General features: G+C 39.2%; 1 protein-coding gene across 5 annotated transcripts in view; it reads right to left on the bottom strand.

Moving 5' to 3' along the window:
• Cp (ceruloplasmin) overlaps positions 1-26,706 on the bottom strand; it is an 83,896-nt gene that overhangs the window by 49,076 nt on the left and 8,114 nt on the right. For all 5 annotated transcript variants that reach the window (XM_057756806.1, XM_057756808.1, XM_057756807.1 and 2 more), the window contains exons 2-9: positions 25,951-26,198; positions 23,971-24,180; positions 23,040-23,213; positions 13,037-13,291; positions 11,344-11,515; positions 2,696-2,835; positions 1,535-1,687; positions 280-497 (exon numbers count right to left, since the gene is read on the bottom strand). In XM_057756806.1, coding sequence (XP_057612789.1) covers positions 280-497; positions 1,535-1,687; positions 2,696-2,835; positions 11,344-11,515; positions 13,037-13,291; positions 23,040-23,213; positions 23,971-24,180; positions 25,951-26,198 — 1,570 coding nt within the window. The remainder of the gene's footprint in view (positions 1-279; positions 498-1,534; positions 1,688-2,695; positions 2,836-11,343; positions 11,516-13,036; positions 13,292-23,039; positions 23,214-23,970; positions 24,181-25,950; positions 26,199-26,706) is intronic.

The raw sequence follows: 26,706 nt of genomic DNA on the forward strand, positions 1-26,706 counted from the left end.
CTAATGGAAAAATATGTCTAATACACCTTTAATGCATGATCTTACTGTGAAATCCAGAATGCTTTCACACTTTTGATCCTCCTGCCTCATCTTAGCCTATTATTGGGATTACAAGTGTGTACCACTGTAACCAACCATAATAGGGAGCTTATAAATCTGAGGAAAATTTAAAATAAGATATATGTAAAATCTTCAGTGCCTTAAAGACCAGAATTCTCCTTACAGTGATAATTTAAAACAGATTGGAAGTCATTTTCACTCTCCCCAGCCTGGGCTTACCTGTCTCCCGTTTGCAAGTAAGCTGCCTTTCTTGCATATTTTCATTGGCCCAATAAGCCCAGTGAATAAATCTTTGGTGGGGTCTACACCAGAATAATACATTCTAGATAAACACACAGGATCTGCATAAGTGGGTCCCATTTCTTTGGGGACAGTCCATTCATACGTAAAGGTTTCTTTGGGTGCCACATGGGAAGATGCCTGAGGATGAGGCACACCTACAAGAAAGGTCACAGCAGAGAGGTTACATTTGTGTTTTCTAATGTGACTATTGAGCCACGGAGTAGGCTAAATTTTGTAACACACTTCTAAATCCCTTGATCCCAATTAAAATATCATCCTCCATGTGTTGTCCTGTCACAATTGACATACTGGTGTGATAAACTCAGGAAGGCCTCAACCTTGCTCCAAACCTCTTTTTAGGATTAACGCCCGATTCTGTGCACAAAGAGGGAATATGTGCATTTTTCCCCCAAGAAGAACTAATATTGAAGGCAAGTATCATCTCCTCTATCCTATCAGCTCAAACGCTGCCTGACAGTAGGAGGTAATCAGTTCATTTTCTGCTGACCAAATTGACCAGAAAGTGATTCTAGAATTGAGAGAAACTTAATCTGTGATCCCTTGCAAATTATCTAAATTTACACTTGAAACTGAATCCAGAAAGCCTCAATAAGCTTCCTATAGTCACATTGCAATTGATGGCAAAATCATGAAACTTCATTAGAAAATCTCAATAACAAAGTATTAGAGTATTATTGAATATTTTATATCATTAAAATCATAATTAAATCCTTATAACATTATGAGTGCAAACATCACAAAATTATAATTCCAGTATATTTTTATACTATGAATTCAATCATATATAAAGTATGTTATATATACACAGAAGAAAGGAGGATTACAAATACATGTGTGTATATGTGTGTGTGATTATCTATGGAATTATAGATTACTAATATTTTTGGCTATAGCTTTCTGTACTTTTCAAATATCAAAAAGTGAGTCTCTAAGTTTAACGTTGAAAGAACTTTTAAAAAGATCCTCACAATAATATCGTATAAATGTATAATTGATACAGCCCAAATAAATTCTTATTGGATTGTCAATAGTTATCCAATTAAGGGAGAGCAATATTCTGCAAACTAATTGAAAAGGATAAGAAAAAGGGTTATTTGCTTTTTGTATAATTCTGGAAAGTAATGGGCAGTATTTGTCATTCATCATTCTCAGAACTGAATTTCTTACTCACCTCCCTTCAGAGAGTGGGAAGGTGGGGCATAGAATGTCCCCTCATTTTCTACAGTGAATCTCACTCCTGTTGGCTGAATGCTGAGAGGATATTTTCCTTTGTTATGAAATGTGACTTTAATGATATCTCCTACTTCTGCCCAAATGACAGGACCTAGAGACAAAGTGAACATTTGTTATCTTTATTTGTTGTGTGACATACAACAAATATGCAAAACAGTTACTGGCTTTAGCTGTGTCCCCTGAAAAGTATCCCAGGAAGTTGGAAAGTTTGGTGTTTAAAAAGTCCATTATTGTTACAATGTGGAAAATTTAGAGAACTGCAAGTACTGTTTTAATGCAAGTTGAGGGAAATTAAATTTTTTATTATCTTTCTTCAAGTCAGTAAAACTTGCCCATCACAAAAACTAATAATAATGTCTACACACCTCAAAAAGCATCTGGAGCATCTACACATTCTTCACCCTAGTCTGGACTGCATGTCCTTTGTGCCCAATCATGCTAAGTTTAGGATACATTGTCTTGAGTGCGAAGGATAATATTGTTTTAGAATGTAAAACTCTAAAATTAGTATTGTTATCAATTATAGAGTAAAGATACAGCTATTTAGTATGCAAATGTTTTATGTAATATCCATAATGACATTTATTGAGGTCATCTTATTCCTACTATATCTAATACCTCATCTAAACCTTAGTAAAGTTTTATGTAGTAAAAACCACTTCTATCTCCACTTTATAGAAAAAAAAAACATAGAAAATTAAGTCACTTTCAAAACTCACCCAGCTTGTAGATAAAGAGAAAGACTGTCTCTTGAGTCTAGACTGTTTCCTATTTATGGAAGATTTCAGAGTTCACTGGGAACAACCTTTAGGATAGATGCAGCTGGAGTCATCAGTAAGACCACATTTGGTTTCTGAGAGAGTACTCTTTTGGCTAAGTCATTTACTTAAATCATCACACAGTTCTCCTTATCTCTTCACGATGTGAAGATTTATGGCTGATAATTTGTTTTTGGCAAAGTAACGAGCTGCTGTGTGTTAAGTGGTACCTGATCATCTGTGCGCCTGACGTCTTTCTAGAAATTATGTTGCAGATCCTAACACTTTTCCTGCTGAGATTGGGAAAATCAAGAAAAACCAAGTATTCTGCTTGGACTTACCCAGAATTCCAAGATGTTCCTCATCAGGGCCTCTCTGTTTCCGGTTTGTGAAGGAGCCATCTGTGTACTCACGATAAACCACTTTTTTGTAAGAGCCACCAATTCTCGTGGAACTTTCTTCAAAAAATACCTTCGAATGACTGCCAAAAGGAAAAAAAAAGGTTACTTATGGTGTGAAGGTAGAATAAGGTGGCTCTTTACATAGGATCTTTTTTTATTGATTTTTTTATTGACCTCTACATTTTTCTCTGCTCCCCTCCTTACCACCCCTCCCCTTCAACCCTCCCCCAAGGTCTCCATGCTCCCAATTTACTCAGGAGATCTTGTCTTTTTCTACTTCCCATGTAGATTAGATCTATATATGTCTCTTTTAGGGTTCTCATTGTTGCCCAAATTCTCTGGTATTGTGATTTGTGGGCTGATTTTCTTTGTTTTGTGTTTAAAAACCACTTATGAGTGAGTACAAGTGATAATTGTCTTTCTGTGTCTGGGTTACCTCACTCAAAATAATGTTTTCTAGTTCCATCCATTTTCCTGAAAAATTCAAGATGTTATTTTTTTTCCTGCAGTGTAGTACTCCATTGTGTAAATGTATCACATTTTCCTTATCTATTCTTCGATCAAGGGTCATTTAGGTTATTTCCAGGTTCTGGCTATGACAAACAATGCTGCTATAAACATAGTTGAGCACATGTCCTTGTGGCAAGATTGAGCATCATTTGGGTATATACCCAAAAGACGTATTACTGGGTCCTGAGGAAGGTTGTTTCCTAATTTTTTGAGAAATCGCCACACTGACATCCAAAGGGGTTGTACAAGTTTGCATTCCCACCAGCAAGGCAGAAGTGTTCCCTTTTCCCCACAACCTCTCCAGCATAAGTTGTCATCAGTGTTTTTGATCTTGGCCATTCTTACAGGTGTAAGATTGAATCTCAGAGTTATTTTGATTTGCATTTCTCCGATGACTGAGGATGTTGAACATTTTCTTAAGTGTCTTTCAGTCATTTTAGATTCCTCTATTGAGAGTTCTTTGTTTACGTCTGTACTCCATTTTTTATTGGATTATTTGTTCTTTTGATGACTCTTGAATTCTTTGTATATTTTGGAGATTAGACCTCTGTCTGATGTGGGGTTAGTGAAGATCTTTTCCCATTCTGTAGGCTGTAGTTTTGACTTGTTGACTATGTTGACCTTTGCTTTTCAGAAGGTTTTCAGTTTCAGGAGATCCCATTTATTAATTGTTTCTCTCAGTGTCTGTTCTGCTGGGGTTATATTTAGGAAGTGGTCTCCTGTGCCAATGTGTTCAAGTTTTACATAGGATTTTAAGGGACGAAAGAGTCTGTCTAGTGCTTAGCGCTGCATTACACCCATGATTGACAATTCATATGAACTTCACTGCAAAGGCACACAGACAGATGTAGGCCACTCTTGAGGTTTGGTATACAAGTAGAAAATCAAAACGTTGCATTTTAAAGAGAAGTGAAATTTCAATATGGCTATGCCACTCCTGTTCTCAGTCAAATCTTTCCATGCTGTTGAATAGCATCTGTCCTTTGTAGGGTATGAGCATCAGCTTAGTGCTTGTCTTTACTTGCTAGGAGTTACATGCTAATGCAGTGTGGTTCCTGGCTTTCTCCAATTTACAAAGAAATTCCATTTCAGAAAATAATATGATTTTCACAAAGCCACCCATTTGTCTCTTCTTTTGAACAAATGGGTGAGCACTAGGTTTTTGACAGGACCCCTGTCCTATATTAATGAGACAGTGAAAGGCAAGCAGAACTCCACGTCCACGTGCATCACACCTGGGTCTCTCAGAGCAGACCGAGCTCTGATTATACAAACTGATTCGCGAAGTAGAGTGCTGTGGAACATTTCTCCTGAGAAAAGCAGTTTAGGTCCCGCTACTAAAGCTGTTAGAAATGATGTTCTAAAGGTGATGTATGGACGGTGGGGAGAAAGGGCTGGAAAATTCCAAACAAGCAACAGTCCAAGGGAGATAAAAAGGAGCAAGACAAAATACATCATGAGAGTGTCATGCTCCACAGCATGGCTCCTCATGTCTTCCCACTCTAAGCTACCTTTAATCTGAGAAATTTTTGCAAGACCCTGGGCACAAAGATATATAAAACAGGTTTACAAATTGAATATTGTAGATAAGAAACCATAAATTTATTGTGAGACAATATTTGAAATATATAATTTTGCCATTTATTTAAAATGAAAGCAAATTTGTATACTTATGAGATGCATAAGTGCTTGTTTATCCTTACAAAAGTAATGAAGTGCTGGTTGAATATCTAATACTGTAGAACATAGCATCTTCAACATTTTTTGGTGCAGATTAATATTTTGGTTTTATAATTAGTATGAAAAATATATAGTACAAAATGGTACAAGTATGTTTAAGGTCATTTCAGAAATTGTTGAGCATTCTGCTTTAATCTCAAGCAAAAATTCATTTAACAATTTTGTGTTTGTATATGTGAAATTCAAGTCACCAACTCAAATAGCAACATTTTTGTTTTGCTTTGTTTTGTTTTTCAAGAGAGGGGTTCTCTGGAACTCGCTTTGTAAAGCACTATGGTTTTGAACTCGAACTCACAGAGATCTGCCTGTCTCTGCCTCTCAAGTGCTGCATTTAAACGCTGTGCCACCACTGCCCAGCTCAAATAAAACTTTTAAAAATCAAACATTGCAACAAATACAGTCCAAAGAAATACCAGTTTGTACTTGCTTGCTAGATGACAGGAAAATAGTGAGGTTTAGTTTGCTATAAGTGTATCACGCTGGTATAAGAGCAGAAATTTTTCTTATATACAATAACAACATGGTACTTTATAACATTCAGTAAGTAGCCTTGAATCTGAGATGAGTTGTTTCAGGCAACTGAGATGACTGTGAGGCACAGTGGCACACAGAGTGCAAAGTGTTTTTGTTGTGCATTCAGGTCTAAGGCAGCAGAGAAATCATGCAGTAGACCACAGGGAAACACTGCCTTAAATACCTTGCATTCATGATAGATTAGGTTTTTAATTAATTTTTGGTTATTGTACATTCACAAAGCTTTTAATGTTGACAAGATGTTTGTGATCCTCACATTTATTTGTACAGTCCCTTATGGGATAGCACCCATAGTTGAAGATCTGGGTCCAGAAATCACAGCAGAAGCAGAGAATAAATTGAAGAAGAGTAAGGAATGAGACCTGGAGAGATAGAATTGGGTAAGTGGGCCTGGTTAAGGTTTGGGTACTCCTTACCCTTGGAATAATGAAGGACTTAAGACTTCAGAATGAGTGTTTAGGGGGAGACCTCCATTAGCTGCTTAGAGAAAAAGATAGGAAATAAGATACTGTAGGAGGAATGCCCGTCAGAAGCAGTTTTCATAACTTCAGTGAAAGATGGTGAAGAGTTTCATAGTATTGATGAAGGGAAGAAGGCAGCTTTCAGAGAACTGTACCTGATGGACAGATGAAAAGGCATTGGTGAAGGAAAGGGAGTTAGGACAGTTTTCAGGTAAGTATGATGGGGTCAGATGGTGAAATTGTTCACTGAGTGAAGAGGAAACTGGAGACAGTTAATTCAGTTTGGGCATGCCTCATCTAAGTTGAGGTGTCGCTAAGAAAGTGGAAATGCATTTTTGAGAAGATTGCATGAGGTGCTGAGAAGAAGGTATATTCTTTCCTGCTTGGGTAGAATGTTCCATAGATGTCTGTTAAGTCCATTTGATTCATTACATCTGTTAGTTCTCTTATTTCTCTGTTAAGTGTCTGTCTGGTTGATCTGTTCATTGGCGAAAGAGGAATGTGGAATGTTGAAATCTCCCACTAATAGTATGTGGGGTTTGATGTGTGATTTGAGTTTTAATGTTTCTTTTACATATGTGGGTGCTTTTATATCAGGGGCATAGATATTCAGGATTGAGACTTCATCTTAATGAAGTTCCTGTTAAGAGTATAAAGTGTCTTTCTCCATCTCTTCTGATTGATTTTAGTTTAAAATCAGTTTTGTTAGATATTAGGATAGCCACACCTGCTCCATTTGATTGGAAAACTTTTTTCTAACCCTTTACTCTGAGGTAGTGTCTGTCTTTGAGGTTGAGGTATGTTTCTTGTAAATGCTGGATCTTGTTTTCATATCCATTCCCTTAACCTGTGCCTTTTTATAGGTGAATTGAGTTCATTGATATTAAGCAATATTAATGACCAGTGGCTGTTAACTTCGGTTATTTTTGGTGGTGGTGTTAGTGTGTTTCCCTTATTTGAGTTGTGTTGGTGGAGGGTTATCAGATGTCTGAGATATTGTGGGTGTTGTTAGCTTCCTTGGGTTCAGGTTTTCTTTCTAGTACTTTCTGTAAGGCTGGGTTTGTGAATACATATTGTTTAAATCTGTTTTTGTCATGGAATATCTTGTTTTCTCCATTGATAGTGAAGGAAAGCTTTGCTGGGTATAGTAGTCTGGGCTTGCATCCATGGTCTCTTAATATCTGCAGCACATCCATCCAAGACCTTCTGGCTTTCATGCTTTCCATTGAGAAGTCAGGAGTAATTCTGATAGGTTTACTTTTATATGTTACTTGTCCTTTTTCCATTGCAGCTCTTAATATTCTTTCTTTATTCTGTATGTTTTGTGTTTTGATTATTATATGGCGAGGGGGATTTTTTTTTTGATCCAGTCTATTTGGTGTTCTGTAAGCTTCTTGTACTTTCATAGGGATATCCTTCTTTAGGTTGGGAAAGTTTTCTTCTATAATTTTGTCGAATATGTTTTCTGGGCCTTTGAGCTGGAGTTCTTCTCCTTCTTCTACCCCTATTTTTCTTAGATTTGGTCTTTTCATGGTGTCCCAGATTTCCTGGATGTTTTGTGTTAAGAATTTGTTAGATGTAATGTTTTCTTTGATCAATGAGTCTATTTCCTTTATAGTATCTTCAGCTCCTGAGATTCTTTCATCTGTCTCTTTTATTCTGTTGTTTTTACCTATCTCTGTAGTTCCTGTTTGTTTACCCAGATTTTCCATTCCAGCCATTCCTCGGTTTGTGTTTTATTTATTACATCCATTTCAGTCTTCAAGTCTTGAACTGTTTCCTTTACTTGTTTGATTGTTTTTTCTTGTTTTTCTTGGGTATCTTTGAGGGATTTATTAATTACTTCTAACTTTTTGTTTGTCTTCTCTTCCTTTACTTTAAGGGAGCTTTTTACTTCCTGTTTAAAGGTCTCCATCACTCATAAGGTTATGTTTAAAGTAGTTTTCTTCTACTTCTTCTGGATTAGAATGTTCAAGCGTTCCTGTTGCATGTTCACTGAATTCTGGTGTTACCACGTTGCTTTTCAGGTTGTTGGAGGAATTCTTGCATTGGCACCTGCCCATCTCTTCCTTCAAATGAGGCCAGCAGAGTCTTGGTGTCTTGGTCCAATCTTCACTGTGGCTGACAGAGTACTTGGGAGTTTCTCTTGGTCTTCCCTCTCTTAGGTCTCCTAAACACTGGAGCAGGCTGTGTTGCAGTATTCCAAAGACCTCACAGGTGAAAAGGATGGCTTGGAGGCAGGGTGGATTGGGGGAAAGCCTAGCAGCAGGGACACTCCCAGCTGGCTAGCAAGAAAAGCTAGGGAGTTTTGGAGGGGCTCAGAGGTCCTGGCCTACTTGTAAGGTCATGGAGAGTGGAGCATCTGGGTGTCTGGGCTTGTGGGCACTGACTCACCTTTCAGATCCAAATGGCCAAAAGATACTTAAGATATGTTCTACTTCCTTTGCTATCAAGAAAATGCAAATCAAAACAACTTTGAAATACCATCTTACACCTGTCAGAATGGCTAAAATCAAAAACACCAATGATAGCCTTTGCTGGACAGGATGTGGAGTAAGGGGAACACTCATCCATTTGCTGGTGGGAATACAAACTTGTGCAACCACTTTGGAAATCAGTGTGGCAGTTTCTCAGAAAATTCAGAGTCAACCTAACTTAGTATCCAGCAAAACCACTCTTGGGAATATACCCAAGAGATGCCCAATCATACTACAAAAGCATTTGTTCAACTATATTCATAGCAACATTATTTGTAATAGCCAGAACCTTGATACAACCTAGATGCCCCTCAACAGAAGAATGGATAAAGAAAATGTGGCACATCTACACATTAGAGTACTACTCAGTGTTAAAAAAATGACATTGTGAATTTTGCATGCAAATGGATGCAAGTATAAACACTATCCTGAGTGAGATAATCCAGACCCAAAACTATGAATATGGTATCTACTTACTCATTAGTGGATTCTAACCATAAACAAAGGACATTGAGCCTATGATGATATGAGTTCATGATACTAGAGAAGCTAAGTAATAAGATAAATCCAAAGAAAAACATGTATAGATCCACCTAGAAATTGGAAGCAGACAAGATTGCCTGGCAAAAGTTGGGAGCATGGAGTTGAGGGGCAGGGGGGTAGAGGAAAGGGAAGAGGGAGGGGGAGAGGAGAGAAGGGAGGTTGGGAAGAGCTTAGGGGAGTGGAATGGTTGAGATGAATGAAGGACAGATATGAGAGCATGGAAGGAGATATCTTAATTGAGGAAGCAATTTGGGGGTTGGCAACAGGTTTGGCTCTGAAGGGGTTCCGAGGAGTCCATAGAGATGACCCCAGCTAGAACCCTGGACAGTGGAGAAGAGGGTATCTGAACTGGCCTTGTCCCATAGTCAAACTGATGACTATCTTGAATATCACAATAGAACCTTCGTCCGGTGACAGATGGAGACACAGACAGAGACCCACAGACAGAGAACTGGGCTGAGCTCCCAAGGTCCAGTTGAAGATCAGAAGGAGGGAGAATATGAGCAAGAAAGTCAGGACCATGAGGGGTTCACCCACCGAGATAGTGTGCCTGAGCTAATGGTAGCTCACCAAGTCCAGCTGCACAAGGAATGAATGAGCATGGGATCAAACTGGTCCTTCTGAATGTGCTTGAAAGTTGGGGCAGGTTGAGAAGCCAATGACAATGGCACTGGGATTTGTTTCCACTGCACGTACTGACTTTTGGGGATTCTACTCTCTTTGGATGCTTACCTCGCTCAGCATGGATGTATTGGGGAGAGCCTTGGACTTCCCACAGGGCAGGGTGCCTTGCCCTTTCTTAGAACTGGAGGGAGTGGGGGGAAGGTGTGGGGGTGGATTGGGAGACAAGTGGAATGAGGGGAGGAAGTGGGAGTTTTGATTGGTATTATTTTTAAAGTAATAAAAAATTAAAAAAAGAAAATGAAAATACAAATCTGAAATTTGTAAGACTCTTTCAGGTCGGAGACACTGTTTTTGGAATTGTTGTACAGATATCAGTATTGCCTGGTACTTAGGTCTCTGTTTCATGATAGTCACAGACCTGGCCACAGCCAGGCCCAACTATCCAACACGGAGTAACACAAAATAAACTTCTTAAACTTTTTAAAAGGGGACTTTTTTTGAAAAGATAGGGCACAAACAGAGTTTCTGTGAAACAATACTGTCACATATATAGGCATGGATTAATGGCATAATCTTGAAGACATTTAAAAAATAATCACTTTTATTTATTTTGTGTATGCTGTGATGTAAAAGTGGTAAGGATCAGAGGACAACTTTCAAGAATCAGTTGGTTTCTTCCTCCCTTGTAGGTCCTCAGTTATCAGGCTTGGTAGTGACCTACTGAGTCATCTAAATGGTGCCTGTTAACTTTTGATATATTATCTTTTCTGTTTTGTGGAAAGTTGCAGATAGAAAAGGAAAACTAAAAAATGAAGAATGTATCAGCTTATGAAATTCAGGCACATACAAAGAGTAACCTGTGTGTGTCAGATGACACAATTCATGGTGTGGGACAATGGTCTGTATTCAGTCAATTATATTTTAAATAAACACCGATTGACCAGTATCCAGGCAGGAAGTATAGGCGGGACAACCAGACAGGAAGTAGAGTTGTGCTAAGGAGAACAGGAGAATTCTGGGTAGAACAAAGTCCTAGTCTGCAGTCCTGACCCAGCCACAGAAGAAGCAAGATGAGACAGCCTCGCTGAATAAGGTACAAAGCCACGTGGCTAACAGACAAGAATAATGGGCTAATATAAGTTGTAATAGTTAATAAGAAGCCTGAGCTAATGGGTCAGTCAGTTTATAACTAATGTAGAACTCTGTGTGATTTCTTTGGGACTTAATGACTTCCGGAAACAGGCAAGACAGAAACCCCAACAACACATTCAGAGGGTGAAAGACTACACAATAGAAGAAAAACCTCTGTTGAAGACCTGACAAAGAACTAATACTTTGAGCCGGGCGGTGGTGGCTCATGCCTTTAATCCCAGCACTCGGGAGGCAGAGGCAGGCGGATCTCTGTGAGTTCGAGACCAGCCTGGTCTACAGAGCTAGTTCCAGGACAGGCTCCAAAACCACAGAGAAACCCTGCCTCGAAAAACCAAAAAAAAAAAAAAAAAAAAAAAAGAACTAATACTTTGGCTATATAGCACTCCTAAAAAAATAAATACCAACAGAAACAAATTATTCAAGTCAAAACTGGGCAAAGAACAAATATGGACATTTCTCTGAAGAAAATATATGTATGGCCAGTAAGCCCTACATAAACACTTAATATCATTACTCATACAGGAAATGACCTTTAGAGGAGCACTACCTTTCTGGGGCTGTTAAATTGTCTCCCGTGAAGGTGTCTGTTCCAGAAGGGGCATAGTCCCAGATGATCTCTTCAGCAGCAATGTAATAGTGTCTCACATGTTTCTCCCCAGTGTCAGCCTCTGGTGAGGGCTTGTTACAGTTGTGAACTTGGAAAAAGGCCTGCAAACCAGCTGAAACACCACAGAGAAGGCTCTTGTGAGTTGTGGCAATTGCTAATGAGATGACAGGTAGAAATCGAATTCATTAAGAGAGATGATGCAATGAAACATCAAACACCTATGAACAGACTACTGATGAAAAATTTGTTTTTAAACAGACACAAATCTTTTAATGTGTTTCAGAGTAAGAAACCAGTTGTCATGGGATTCCTCTTGAGAGTCCAGTGATTCAATGTCACATGACCACTAGAACTTTAATAAAACCAGCCTTTTTTTTGAGGGGCTGGATGTTATAAAATAATAGTCTTTGGGGGGAATTGCCTTTCAAGATGTAAGTTTTTCAAAGTTTAATATCCTTGGGAGAAAATTTCACAAATAGGGTTTAAGAACTAAGAATGTTCTTATACTTTGTGCTACAGACACAGAAATGATATTCACAAACTAGGACAATAAACAGATACATCACAAATAAAACAATTAGTTTTACCTGACACAAGTAAAAAAAAAAAAAGCAAGCTCCTTTACAGTATAATGTGTAAATATGCTTTTACAGAACTCTATTTTTGCATTGAGAAACTACAAGTGATACTATATTTTCATGGCAGGAGCCATTGCTATATTCCAAAAATTAATTTTTTTCAGATCTCATTACTTTATAAATATCCCAGGCTTAATCTCAAGAACACTGATGACAACTTATGCTGGAGATATTGTGGGGTAAAGGGAATACTCCTGCAATGCGGGTGGGAGTGCAAACTGGTACAGCCCCTTTGAATTCCGTGTGGTGATTTCTGAGAAGATTATGAAACCACCTTCCTCAAGACCCAGTCACCATTTTTGGGTCTATACCCAAAGGATGCTCAAATGTGCCATAAAGGACATGTGTTCAATTATGTTCATAGCAGCATTGTTTGTCATAGCCACAACCTGCAAACAACCTAAATGCTTCTCGACTGAAGAATGGATAAGGAAAATGTGGTACATTTACACAGCAGAAAAAAATGATGACATCTTGAAATTTGCAGGAAAATGGATGGAGCTAGAAAACATCATTCTGAGTGAGGTAACACAGCTCCGGAAAAACAATTATCATATATACTCACTCATAAGTGGTTTTTAAACATAAAGCAAAGAAAAATAGCCCACAAATCACAATTCCAGGAAATTTAGGCATCAATGAGGACCTAAGAGAGAAATACATGGATCTAATCTACATGGGAAGTAGAAAAACAAAATCTCCTAAGTAAATTGGGAGCATGGGGACCATGGGAGAGGGTTGAATGGGAGAGGAGTGAGAGGGAGGGGGAGCAGAGAAAAAATGTATAGCTCAATAAAATCAATAGAAATCCCAGGCTTACCTGGTTTTATTACATTGTGATGTATGCATTACGAAAATAAAACTAATATAATTCCATGTTCAGATTACTTAATCAGCTGTTTGATTCTGCTTTTCCTCAACCATCTTCTACTAGTAGAGTAACTAATATACACTGCTTTTACAAGTGATAGCTAAGTAGAGGTGAAGATATTTACCTTTCAAGTGGTTTAGGTTCTGGCAACTGATCATCCAGACTCCAGGATTCTGGGCTACCATATAAGCTTCAAATAGGGTGGCAGGGAATAGGTTGATTGTATCAGTACGGTAGTTCTTACTGGTCAGTGCTTGACCATGAAAGAAAGCTGCATGCACGTCAATTTCATTACCCATACCAAAAAGATACCATTTCACTCTGTCTTCTGCACACATAGAGAGTCCTGGAAGGCTTCCAAATGTATATCCATTTATAGCTGCAAGTCAATATTAGAGTTTTTGCCTTATAGACATTGGTGATTGGGATAGTGATACAGAAAGAGATTCAATTTGGTATAGAAAACATCTGCCACACTTGCAATTATCCCACCCCATATCCATGCCAGACATTGCTAATCAATCACATACTCTTTCATTATGGGAACTTAATTTATGCTAAGGCTCATTGTCAATATAATACTGAAGATTAATGCAATATTAGAAATAAAACTTACTTGATCTCTGATGTTTATAAAGTATTTACATTGTTTTCACATTTGTAAATATAAATGTGTCCATATACATACATAGAGAATACTCAGTTAAAGATAAAATATTGAGCCCCCCCACCCCAAGCCTGCCTTGTCTGCAAGGTCCTTTGTTGAGGATCAGCTTCCTGCTCCTACACTAAGGCTACCCACCCAGAACAATGAGTGCCTGACTAGCGGGCAGGCCTCAAGGTCCCCGCGAGGGAGTGCAGGCCCCTGCTGCTGGGGCTGCAGGGTCTACTGTGCTCTTCTGAACCTGCCCTGCCTGCCTCGTTCTTCCCTTGGTCCCTAGCTCATTGGGCTACCAGGTGTCCCTGTGTAGGTGCTAAGAAGTTCCATCTGGACAGGTGAGTGTGTGATATTCAGGGGCGGACTATCCCGGAAGAGAGCACAAACCCCCGGTCCCTCCAGCTCCTGCTGCAGGGCTTTCTTTCCTACACACCCCCGCCCAAGCCTGCCTTGTCTGCAAGGTCCTTTGCTGAGGATCAGCTTCCTGCTCCTACACTAAGGCTACCCACCCAGAGCAGTGAGTGCCTGACTAACGGGGCAGGCCTCAAGGTCCCCGCAAGGGAGCGCGGGCCCCTGCTGCTGGGGCTGCAGGGTCTGCTGTGCTCTTCTGGACCTGCCCTGCCTGCCTCCTTCTTTCCTTTGTCCCTGGCTCATTGGGCTACCAGGTGTCCCTGTGTAGTTCCATCTGGACAGGTGAGTGTGTGCTATCCAGGGGCAGACTGTCCCAGAAGAGAGCACAAACCCACCTCCCCCAGCTCCTGCTGCAGGGCTTTCTTTCCTACACACGCCCTCCCCCCAAGCCTGCCTTGTCTGCAAGGTCCTTTGCTGAGGAACAGCTTCCTGCTCCTACACTAAGGCTACCCACTCAGAGTGGTGAGTGCCTGCCTACCGGGCAGGCCTCAAGAACCCCCGAAAGGGAGCGCAGGCACCTGCAGCTTGTGCTGCAGGGAACCCTGTGTTCTACTAGACCCCGCCCTACCCCCTACATTCAACCTTTTGTCTGCAGGTCAATGGACTACCAGGTGTCCATGTTTTGGTGTTGAGGAGTCCATCTGGAAGGGAATGGTTCCTGCACCTACACTGAGGAGAGACACCCAGAGAGTTAGTCACAGTAAAGACTTGACCAAGACACCAGGCCTCTCCTGGCTCCATTTGAAGGAAGAGATGGACAGGCGCCAATGCAAGAATTCCTCCAACAACCTGAAAGGCAAGGTGTCATCACCAGAATCCAGGAATCCCGAAATAAGAAGAATTGTACACCCTATTCCAGAAGAATTAGAAGAATTTGACTCAAAAGTGAATTATATGAAAATAATAGAGGAAATCTGGGACAAAGTAAAAAGACCAAACCTAAGAATAATAGGAGTAGAAGAAGGAGAAGGAGTACAGCTCAATGGTCCAGAAAATATATTTAATAAAATTATAGAAGAAAACTTTTCCAACCTTAAGAAAGATATTCCTTTGAAGGTCCAAGAAGCATACAGAACACCGAATAGACTGGATCAAAAAAAAATCTCCTTGTCATATAATAATCAAAACACAAAACATACAGAATAAAGAAAGAATATTAAGAGCTGCAAAGGAAAAAATCAAGTTACCTATAAAGGTAAACCTATCAGACTTACACCTGACTTTCCTATGGAAACCATGAAAGCCAGAAGGTCCTGGATAGATGTAGTGCAGATCTAAGAGACCATGGATGCAAGCCCAGACTACTACACCCAGCCAAGCTTTCGTTCACTAGAAATGGAGAAAACAAAATTTTCCAGGATAAAAACAAATTTAAACAATATGTAGCCACAAATCCAGCCTTACAGAATGTAATTGAAGGAAAATCACAACCCAAGGAGTCCAACAATGCCCACAATAACTCAGACATCTAATGACCTTTCACCAGCACAACTTGAAGAAGGGACACACACAAACTCTAATATCAAAAAAAAAAAGAAAGAAAGAAAGAAAAAATGACCGGAGTTAACAACCACTGGTCATTAATATCACTTAATATCTATGGACTCAACTCACCTATAAAGAGGCACAGGCTAAGAGATTGGATTCGAAAACAGGATCCAACATTCTGCCATTACAAGAAACACACCTCAACCACAAAGACAGGCATCTACTCAGAGTAAAGGGCTGGGAAAAGGTTTATCAAGCAAACGGACCTAAGAAACAAGCAGGTGTGGCCATACTAATTTCTAACAAATATGACTTCAAACGAAAATCAATCAGAAGAGATGGAAAGGTACAATTTTTACTCATAACAGGAACAATTCATCAGGATGAAGTCTCAATCCTGAATATCTATGCCCCTAATACAAATCACCCACTTATGTAAAAGAAACCTTACTAAAACTCAAGGCAGTCATCAAACCACACACACTAATAGTAGGAGACTTTAACACTCCTCTCTCACCAATGGACAGGTCAATCAGACAGAAACTTAACAGAGAAATAAGAGGATTAAGGGAGGTAATGAAACAAATGGACTTAACAGACATCTATAGAACATTCCACCCAATTAGGAAAGAATATACCTTCTTCTCTTTAGCTCATCTAACCTCGAAAATAGACCAGATACTCAGTAACATAGCAAACTTACACAGTTACAAAAAAATATTAGTAACCACCTGTGTCTTATCAGACCACATGGATTAAAGTTAGAATTCAACAACAATGCTTCCCCCAGAAAGCCTACGAACTCATAGAAACTGGACAGTCAGCTACTGAACCACCCCTGGGTCAAGGAAGAAATAAAGAAAGAAATTAGTCTTTTTTGAATTCACTGAAAACGAAGACGCAACATACTTAAACCCATGGGACACTATGAAAGCAGTGATAAGAGGAAAGTTCATAGCATTAAGTGCCCACTTAAAGAAAAGGGAGAAAGCACACATTGGAGACTTAATAGCTTACCTGAAAGCTTTAGAAAAAAAAAGAGGCAGACTCACCTAGGAGAAGTAGAAGACTGGAAATAATCAAACTGAGGGCTGAAATCAACAAAATAGAAACACTGAAAGCAATCCAAAGAATCAATGAAACAAAAAGCTGGTTCTTGGAGAAAATCAACAAGATTGATAAATCCCTATCCAAACTAATCAAACGGCGGAGAGAGAATACACAAATTAACAGGATCAGAAATGAAAAGGGAGACATAACCACAGACACAGAGGAAATTCAGAGAATCATTAGATCTTACTACAAAAGCCTGTATGCCACAAAATTGGAAAATGTAAAAGAAATGGACACTTTTTAAGATAAGTACCATATACCAAAGTTAAACCAGGACCATGTGAACAATCTAAATAGACCTGTTAGTAGCGAAGAATTAGAAGTTGTTATAAAAAACCTCCCTACCAAAAAAAAGCCCAGGTCCAGAAAGCTTCAATGCAGAATTCTACCAGAACTTCCAAGAAGACCTAATACCTATACTCCTTAATGTATTTCACAATATAGAAACAGAGAAGTCATTGCCAAATCCTTTTATGAAGCTGCAGTTACTCTGATACCATAACCACACAAAGACACAACCAAGAAAGAGAACTACAGGCCAATCTCACTCATGAACATCGATGCGAAAATCCTCAATAAAATACTGAAAACCAAATCCAAGAACACATTAGAAAATTTATCCATTATGATCAAGTAAGCTTCATCCCAGAGATTCAGGGCTGGTTCAACATAAGAATATCTATCAATGTAATCCATCATATAAATAAACTGAAAGAAAAAAACCATATGATCATTTCATTAGATGCTGAAAAAGCATTTGACAAAATTCAACATCTTTTTATGATAAAAGTCTTAGACAGATTAGGGATACAAGGGTCATACCTAACTATAATAAAAGCTATTTATAGCAAGCCGACAGCTAACATCAAATTAAATGGAGAGAAACTCAAAGCTATTCCACTAATATCAGGAACATGACAAGGCTGTCCACTCTCTCCATACCTCTCAATATAGTGCTTGAAATTCTAGCGATAGCAATAAGACAACATAAGGGGATCGAAGGGATTCGAATTGGAAAGGAAAAAGTTAAACTTTCATTATTTGCAGATGATATGATAGTGTAGATAAGCGACTCCAAAAACTCCAGCAAAGAACTCCTACAGCTGATAAACACCTTTAGCAGCGTGGCAGGATACAAGATCAACTCCAAAAAATCAGTCGCCCTCCTATACACAAAGGATAAGGAAGAAGAGAGGAAATCAGAGAAGCATCACCCTTCACGATAGCCACAAATAGCACAAAATATCTTGGGGTAACTCTAACCAAGGAAGTGAAGGATCTATTTGACAAGAACTTTAAGTCTTTGAAGAAAGAAATTGAGGAGGGTACTGGAAAATGGAGGGATCTCCCTTGCTCTTGGATTGGGAGGATCAACATAGTAAACATGGCAATTCTACCAAGAGCAATTTATAGATTCAATGCAATCCCCATTAAAATCCCATCAAAATTCTTCACAGATCTTGAGAGGATATTAATCAACTTTATATGGAAAAACAAAAAACCCAGTATAGCCAAAACAATCTTAGACAATAAAGGATCGTCTGGAGGCATTACCATCCCTGACATCAAACTCTATTACAGAGCTTCAGTATTGAAAACAGCTTGGTCCTGGCATAAAAACAGAGAAGTCGATCAATGGAACCGAGTAGAAGACCCTGATTTTAACCCACAAACATATGAACACCTGATTTTTGATAAAGGAGCTAAAAGTATTCAATGGAAAAAAGAGAGCATCTTCAACAAATGGTGCTGGCTGAACTGGTTATCAACCTGTAGAAGAATGAAAATAGATCCATATCTATCGCCATGCACAAAACTCTAGTCCAAATGGATTAAAGACCTCAATATCAGTCTGAACACACTGAACCAGATAGAAGAAAAAGTGGGAAGTACTCTACACCATATGGGTAAAGGAGATCACTTCCTACGTATATCCCCAGCAGCACACACATTAAGGACAACATTGAATAAATGGGACCTCCTGAGACTGAGAAGCTTCTGTAAAGCAAATGACACTGTCACTAAGACAAAAAGGCAACCCACGGACTGGGAGAAGATCTTTACCAACCCTGCAACAGACAAAGGTCTGATCTCCAAAATATATAAAGAACTCAAGAAACTAGACTTTAAAATGCTAATTTACCCAATTAAAAAATGGGGCACTGAACTGAACAAAGAATTCTTAACAGAAGAAATTCAAATGACCAAAAGACACTTAAGGTCATGCTCAACTCCTTAGTTATAAGGGTAATGCAAATAAAACAACTTTGAGATACCATCTTACACCTGTCAGAATGGCTAAAATCAAAAACACCAATGATAGCCTTTGCTGGAGAGGTTGTGGAGTAAGGGGCACACTCATCCATTGCTGGTGGGAATGCAAACTTGTGCAACCACTTTGGAAATCAATGTGGCGATTTCTCAGGAAATTTGGGATCAACCTACCCTAAGATCCAGTAATACCACTCTTGGGAATATACCCAAGAGATGGTCTATCATTTGACAAAAGTATCTGTTCAACTATGTTTATAGCAGCATTGTTTGTAATAGCCAGAACCTGGAAACAACCTAGATGCCCTTCAAGGGAGGAATGGATGAAGAAAGTGTGGAATATATAAATATTAGAGTCTACTCAGCGGTAAAAACAATGACTTCTCGAATTTTGCATGCAAATGGATGGAAATAGAAAACACTATCCTGAGTGAGGTATCCTGATGGAGGAAAGTCATTTGTCAATAAACAAACTGCCTTGGCCCATTTGATAGGCCATCCCTTAGGTGGGTGGAGGAAACAGAACAGAACGCTGGGAGGAAGAGGAAGTGAGCTCAGATGCAGGGCAGCTCCTCTGAGAGACAGCCTCCATGCTCTCCTCTCAGAGGCAGACACGATGAAGCTCTGACCCAGGATGGACATAGGCTAGAATCTTCCCGGTAAGCGCACCTTGGGGTGCTACACACATGAACAGAAATGGGCCAAGCAGTGTTTAAATGAATAGAGTTTGTGTGTTGTTATTTTGGGGCATAAGCTAGCCATGCGACTGGGAGCTGGGGCGGCATGAACACAGCCAGCAGCTCCCCACTACAGTATCCCAGACCCAAAAAGAGGAACATGGGATGTACTCACTCATAATTGGTTTCTAGCCATAAATAAAGGACCTTGAGCATATAATTTGTGATCCTAGAAAAGCTAAATAAGAAAGTGAACCCAGTTTCAACCCATGCTTATTCAGTCCCAGTCCAGCTGGCCTTGGTGGGCTCCCAAGAGATCAGTTCCACTGTCACAGTGGGTGGGTGCACTCCTCGTGGTCCTGATTTCCTTGCTCATGTTCTCCCTCCTTCTGCTCCTCGTTTGGACCTTAAGAGCTCAGACCGTTGCTCCAAATTGGGTCTCTGTCTCTCTCTCGATCCATCGCCAGATAAAGGTTCCCGTGCCATTCTCCTTGGCCTCTCGTCAAACATGGCCGACAATGAAGGCTGATGAGAAGCCAAGGACAATGGCACTAGGTTTCGATCCTAATACATGAACTGGCTTTGTGGGAGCTTAGCCTGTTTGGATGCTCACCTTCCTGGACCTAGATAGAAGTGGGAGGACCTTGGTCTTCCTGTAGGGCAGGGAATTTGGACTGCTCTTTAGTATCGAGAGGAAGGGGGAATGGACTGGGGGGAGGAGAAGAGGAGTGGGGATAGGGGGAGGGGAGCGGGGGGAGGGGGCAATATGTGGGAGGAGGGGGAGGGAAATGGGAAACGGGGAGCAGTTGGAAATTTTAATTAAAAAAGAATTAAAAAAAAAAAGAAAGTGAACCCAAAGAAAAACATAAAGTCATCTGCCTGGATAGGGGAAGTAGACAAGATTGCTGGGCAAAAACTGGGAAATTGCGGGTGAGATGGCATGGGGCTAAAGGGGAAAATGGGGTGAGAAACGTGAGAAGGGGAGGATGGGAGGAGTTTGGGGGAATGGGATGGTTGGGTTATAGGAAGGGTGGATACGGGGAGCAGCGAAGTATATATCCTAACTAAGGGAGCCATCTTAGGGTTGGCAAGAGACTTGACTCTAGAGGGGCTCTCAGGTGTCCAGGGAGATGTCCCCAGCTGGTACCTTGGGCAACTGAGGAGAGGGAACCTGAAATGACCCTATCCTATAGCCATACTGATGAATATCTTGCATATCACCTTAGAACCTTCACCTGGCGATGGATCGAGATAGAGACAGAGACCCAATTTGGAGCAACGGACTGAGCTCTTAAGGTCCAAATGAGGAGCAGAAGGAGGGAGAACATGAGCAAGGAAGTCAGGACCACGAGGGATGCACCCACCTACTGTGACAGTGGAACTGATCTATTGGGAGCCCACCAAGGCCAGCTGGACTGGGACTGAATAAGCATGGGCTGAAACTGGACTCTCTGAACATGGCGGACAATGAAGGCTGATGAGAAGCCAAGGACAATGGCACTAGGTTTCGATCCTAATACATGAACTGGCTTTGTGGGAGCTTAGCCTGTTTGGATGCTCACCTTCCTGGACTTAGATAGAAGTGGGAGGACCTTGGTCTTCCCGCAGGCAGGGAATTTGGACTGCTCTTTAGTATAGAGAGGGAGGGCAAATGGAGTGGGGGGAGGAGAAGAAGAGTGGGGATGGGGGAAAGGAGTGGGGGGAGGGGGCAATATGTGGGAGGAGGGGGAAGGAAATGGGAAACGGAGAGCAGATGGAAATCTTAATTAAAAAAGAATAAAAATAAATAAATAAGTTTTTTTTTAAAAAAAGATAAAATATTGAAAGTTATTTAATAATCAGTTACTAATTGTGCATGTAGGTACAAGGCAGATGATTTAAATTTCTTCTTTTTGCTTAGGACATTTTGGACTTAATGAATTTCTTTTGCAATAAGAAGACGAAGTAAAAATATTTCTAATATTGAAGGACACAATTCAAAGAAATTTGAAAGAAAAATAAATTCATGAAAGTGCAGGAAGACTTGCAAATTCAAAAGCAGTATGATCTGAGACCTTTGGAAGAAAGTGAGAGTCATTTTTCAAATTTGGAAATCCTAGGAAATTCATGGGCAGAAACATTAATGTTAAGGTACATTAATATGCTAAATGTGACAGTGGTATCAAACCATGTTCATCTAGACTAGAACTTTGAGGATATTTTTCTCCTATCTGCTTTTGTTAGAAGGATAATATAGAAGATGAAATGGGTAGGAAGGAGACCCTCATGTCAGATGAAAACAAAACAAATATAGAAAGTTGGAATAACTTCATTTTCTAATTTGGAAGTAAAGATTATTTTTAAAAAGCTAAATTAAATAGGTGTAACTAATGTTAAGATTCTTAATTTACTAGATAATTCTGAGTGATAAATAACCTAATGTTATTCTTTATGTCCCTGAAAATTAAGAAAAAGCGTGGGCTGACAGAAGGCATTTGTAGGAGACAACAAAGTGAACTCAAATATTTAAATGATGTAGAACAGGGGTCCTGATGAGGGCAACATAGTTTGTTAAGGGGGTGCTTTTTAGAATTAGTGGTTTAAGTTATTTTATTAAACATAGATGGGCTATTTATAATTTAAGACTAATTTTAAATTTTTACTTCAATAGTCCTATTTCAAATAGCTTCTAGAATAAACTTGGAGGATAAATAAAGATATATAACACACATGCATTAAATTCCAACTGATGATTTTTCTTGTTAATTAAGAAACATGTTTGGTGTATTCGACTTTTACCTGGCTAGTATTTAGACAGTGTGCTAACTAGTTGTGTTACCTTGGTACAAATTAGAGTCTGTTGTGGCGTGTCCTTCTGTATGTTTGTTTCTTTTATTGGTTGTTGAATAAAACTGTTTCAGCCAATTATTAAAGCCAGCCAAGAAATTTGAACAAAGAGAGAGAGAGAGAGAGAGAGAGAGAGAGAGAGAGAGAGAGAACAGAGTTGAAGAGACACCATGTACCCACCAATGCCAGAATATTACCAGCAAGCCAGAGCCTTGTATCAATACATAGATTAATAGAAATGGGTTAATTTAAGATGTGAGACCTAGATAATAATATGTCCAAGCCATTGGCCAAACAGTGTTGTAATTAGCACAGTTTCTATGAGATTAGTTGGGTCTGGGCAACCAGGAAATGAAATAACACAAAACATACTATGCAAGCTACGAGTAGCAAGACATTAAGCAGAACTGCCTCTGCATGACCCCCTCCCCTTTAGATTCCTACCCTGACTTCCTTCAGTGTTGGACAGTGATGTGAAAGTGTTAAACCAAATAAACCCTATCTTTTCATACTTGCCTTTGGTCATAGTGTTTCATCACAGCAATATAATAACTCTAACTGGGACAGACAGATATCAAATTGCATGTCCAACACGCTTTTGTTATTAGGGCCTCAGGTTAGGATTATTCATGTGAGAGAATAATCTTGGCAGAATTAAACTGCTATATGTTTTGTAAGCTTACAGTACATCCTGTTGCTTTCCTGGAAGTCTTCATTGTCTTTGTCAACTTTCTCTGGTTCAGAGCAGAAGGTTTTGATGTTATCTTCTAAATACCAGCTGAGATTTTCATCCACCACAGAGAACATTACTACAAATTCTTGGTCAATATCTTTTTCTTTTTCCTTATCTAGAGAATCTGAATTAGAAATCTGTAGTTTAGTGGATCTGAAATTTTAGCATGTGATTCAACACTTTTTTAAAATTAGGTGATTAGAGCTTCTTTTTAAAATTTAGTGTTCACTTTCTTAACAAACTACAGATCTAGCCCAGCTACTCCACTTTAAGGAAATACTCAGGGAAGTTCCCCCCCCCCGGCACTGCATTTATATTTTTGTATGTATCTACTGACTAAAGCATTAATTTTTTTTTTTTGGAAACTGAGAAGGTTATAATTCAGATGTGTCCATATCTTCTAGAACACACATATAGCCACAAGCCACCACAAGAAGAATTTGAAGGTAACTATTTGTCCAAAACACATTACATTTCAATCTCTTGAGTTATGCTGTCTTCACAAGGTGAGGAATAAGTGTAATATTATCATATTTACCAATATAATGCAGGTAATTATAGCCATTGCTAGGGAGTGGCACTGAGGTAGTCAGACAAATTAAATCATGTATCTCCATATAACACCATCATTGAAAGTTACGCCCAGCAAACCTATCCCACAGAAAACTGATGTCAAGCATCTTAGCTTCATTGACATTTTCCTCTAAAAGTTTGTTCCATTTTTCCATGTCATTAAGGCCTTTACTATACTTTACTTCCTTCTTTTAACTCTTACCATTTATCTATTCAACTGCAATACAGAATAACTTATAAAACTAATTGAAAAAACAAACTTCCTTGTACTATCTCCCACACTGTTTGTGAGCAGTGAGAAAATATACCTTTTTTACAGAGTATTAAAGGTCCTATGAGTCCTGATGCAATATCTTTCGGAGCATCAACATGGGAGTGGTAAATCCTCGTCACACAATTGTTGTCTCCCTCAACAGGACTTTGCTCGCTGGCATGCAGCACATACAAATATTGTTCTCCAGGAAACACTTTGTCATCCGCTTTTTGAAAATTGGTGGTGTTGTCAGGGTAGATGGCACCTGGAAGCAGTGTAATGGAGTTAGAAAGTGGGTTCATATGGAAATAGTTGAAGGAATAGTGAGTCCTAGAGGGTGCCCTCTGGACTTTCCATACACACAGATAAAGAAACCAGAGACTAATGTCTAAGGATTCCATAAACCTCACAGAAGTAATTATTACTAATTTGGTAATTGATTGAGTCATACATGGTAGATATTTCAGGACGATTCTAACATCTATATCTATCTATCTATCATCTATCTATCTATCTATCTATCTATCTATCTATCTATCTATCTATCTATCTATCTATCTTGTTTTTTGAGACAGGGTTTCTCAGTATAACAGCTCTGACTGTCCTGGAATTTACCTCCTAGACCAGGCTGGCCTGTTACTCACAAAGATCTGCCTGCCTCTGTTTCCCCAAGTTCTGGGATTAAAGGCGTGTGACAACACCACCTGGCTGATTGCAACTTTTATAATTTAATGAAAAGTTTTTACCTGGGGATCATGTGATGTGGGATTCCCTCTTTCTATGCTGTGAATATGTTTTATTGCCATTGGTTAATAAATAAGCTGCTTTGGCCTATGTCAGTGCAGAATATAACAAGGTGGGAAATTCAAGCAGAGATAGAGGAGGAAAGAAGTCAGGCAGATGCGATATAGTCACCCAAGAAGCAAGAGGTAACAGACCATGAGTGGTAAAATATAAAACAATAGAAATGGGTTAAGATATAAAGGCTATCTAGGAATATGCTTGAGCCATTGTGCAAACAGTGTTGTAATTAACATAGTTTTGTGTGAATATTAGAGTCCGGGTGTACAGGTAACAAAGCACAGTTTCTACTTACAATTGGCGATGATGTGGAATTCTGCTCTGTAAGCTATGAATATTTATTACCATTTGTTATTAAAGAAGCTGCTTTGGCCTATGGCAGGGCAGAATATAGCTAGGAAGGAAAACTAAACTGAATGCAAGGAGAAAGAAGAGAGAATTAGGCACATGCCATTCAGCTGCAGAAGGAAAAAGACACCAGAACCCAGAACCTTACCAGGATGCCACAACCTTGGTGCAATACACAGGTTGATAGAAATTGGTTAATTTAAGATGTAAGAGCTAGTTAGAGATACACTTGAGTCATCAGCCAAACAGTGCTGTAATTAATATAGTTTCTGTGTGATTATTTGGGTCTGGGTGGCTGGGAAACCAAACCAGTGTTTCTATTTACAGTCTTGGTATAAAGAATAAGAAAAATAACCACCTTCTCATATAACTGAAACTTCTTATATAAAATATGATTGTGAGTATATGTGTAGTATTTATAAAACACAAAATTTTACACTTAATTTTAGAAATTTTCCAACATGTGCAAGTTGAAATGAACTTTATTTTCCTCTAAGTGTTAGTGGATTTTCAATGTACCTATAAACCCACCTTTAATAATGGCAGACTGAAAGACATTCTTGTTTTTTCATAATTCTACTCAACTTTATCGTCAGTCATAGAAAATTATTTTAAAGCAAATTCTAGACATATTTAATTTCTAAATATCTGAGCATGTGGCTCTCACTATCAGAACCTGTTCATTTAGGCAGTACTCATTCCCACGACAGGAAGTCATATAACTAGAGAAAACAAAGCACTTACGGTGATGAGTTAAAATCCCATTATAGAATAGATTGGTGTTAAAGGGTTTGGTTACAAGTTCTATCTAAAGGTATCAGTTTTAGAAGTTAAAAGGTTTTCCTAGTGAAGGGGAAACTCCAACCACAGCACACACTGAACTTACCCTCATGTTCTTTGTAGTAAGTTACCCCATGTGAATGAAAAGTATAGGGCCTAGAGGCAAAATTCTTTAAGTGAACATAAACTTTATCTCCAACTTCAGCCTTGATGATAGGGCCTAAAAACCCTAGCCAGACTGGTTTGTCTACAGTTTTCCTAAAGGTGCCATCTGTGTACTGAACATAAAGGGCCTTCTTGTATATTTTTCCGATACGATCTGGGCCACTTTGAAGATATAGATTGGACTGTTCCCTGCAAGAGAAAAGACACTTTCGTCAGAAACTTTCATTTCTGAAAATAATATTGAATTTAGGAGAATCAATGATCACATCAACATTCAGTTTTTGCCTGTTGTATAAATGCCTCCAAAGATGAGGAGGAGAGCTGTTGATTAACTCTGTTATTTTAATATATGAAATGTTTCATATTAGAAACATGGTAGAGAACCACCTGTGAGGACCTCACAACACCATGGTGCCAAAAATGAAATGAAATAAAATTGAGTGGATCTAAATTAATTTTATCATTTAAATTATTGATTTGTGTGTATGTATGCATGCATTTGGGTGTGTGCATGAGTGCACACTCACATGTGATGTGGATGTGGAGGCCAGAGCTCTATTTCGGAACCTTCCTCTACCATTTTCTACTTTAGTTGTTGAGACAAGGTCCATATGAAGTGGAGCTCCCCATTTCAGATGGCCAGTGAGCTTCCTAACATCCATGTCCAGAAGCTGACTGTCTCTGGTGATGCAATTCA

Source organism: Chionomys nivalis, chromosome 24 (genome assembly GCF_950005125.1).
Source record: "Chionomys nivalis chromosome 24, mChiNiv1.1, whole genome shotgun sequence".
Lineage (NCBI taxonomy): Eukaryota > Metazoa > Chordata > Mammalia > Rodentia > Cricetidae > Chionomys > Chionomys nivalis.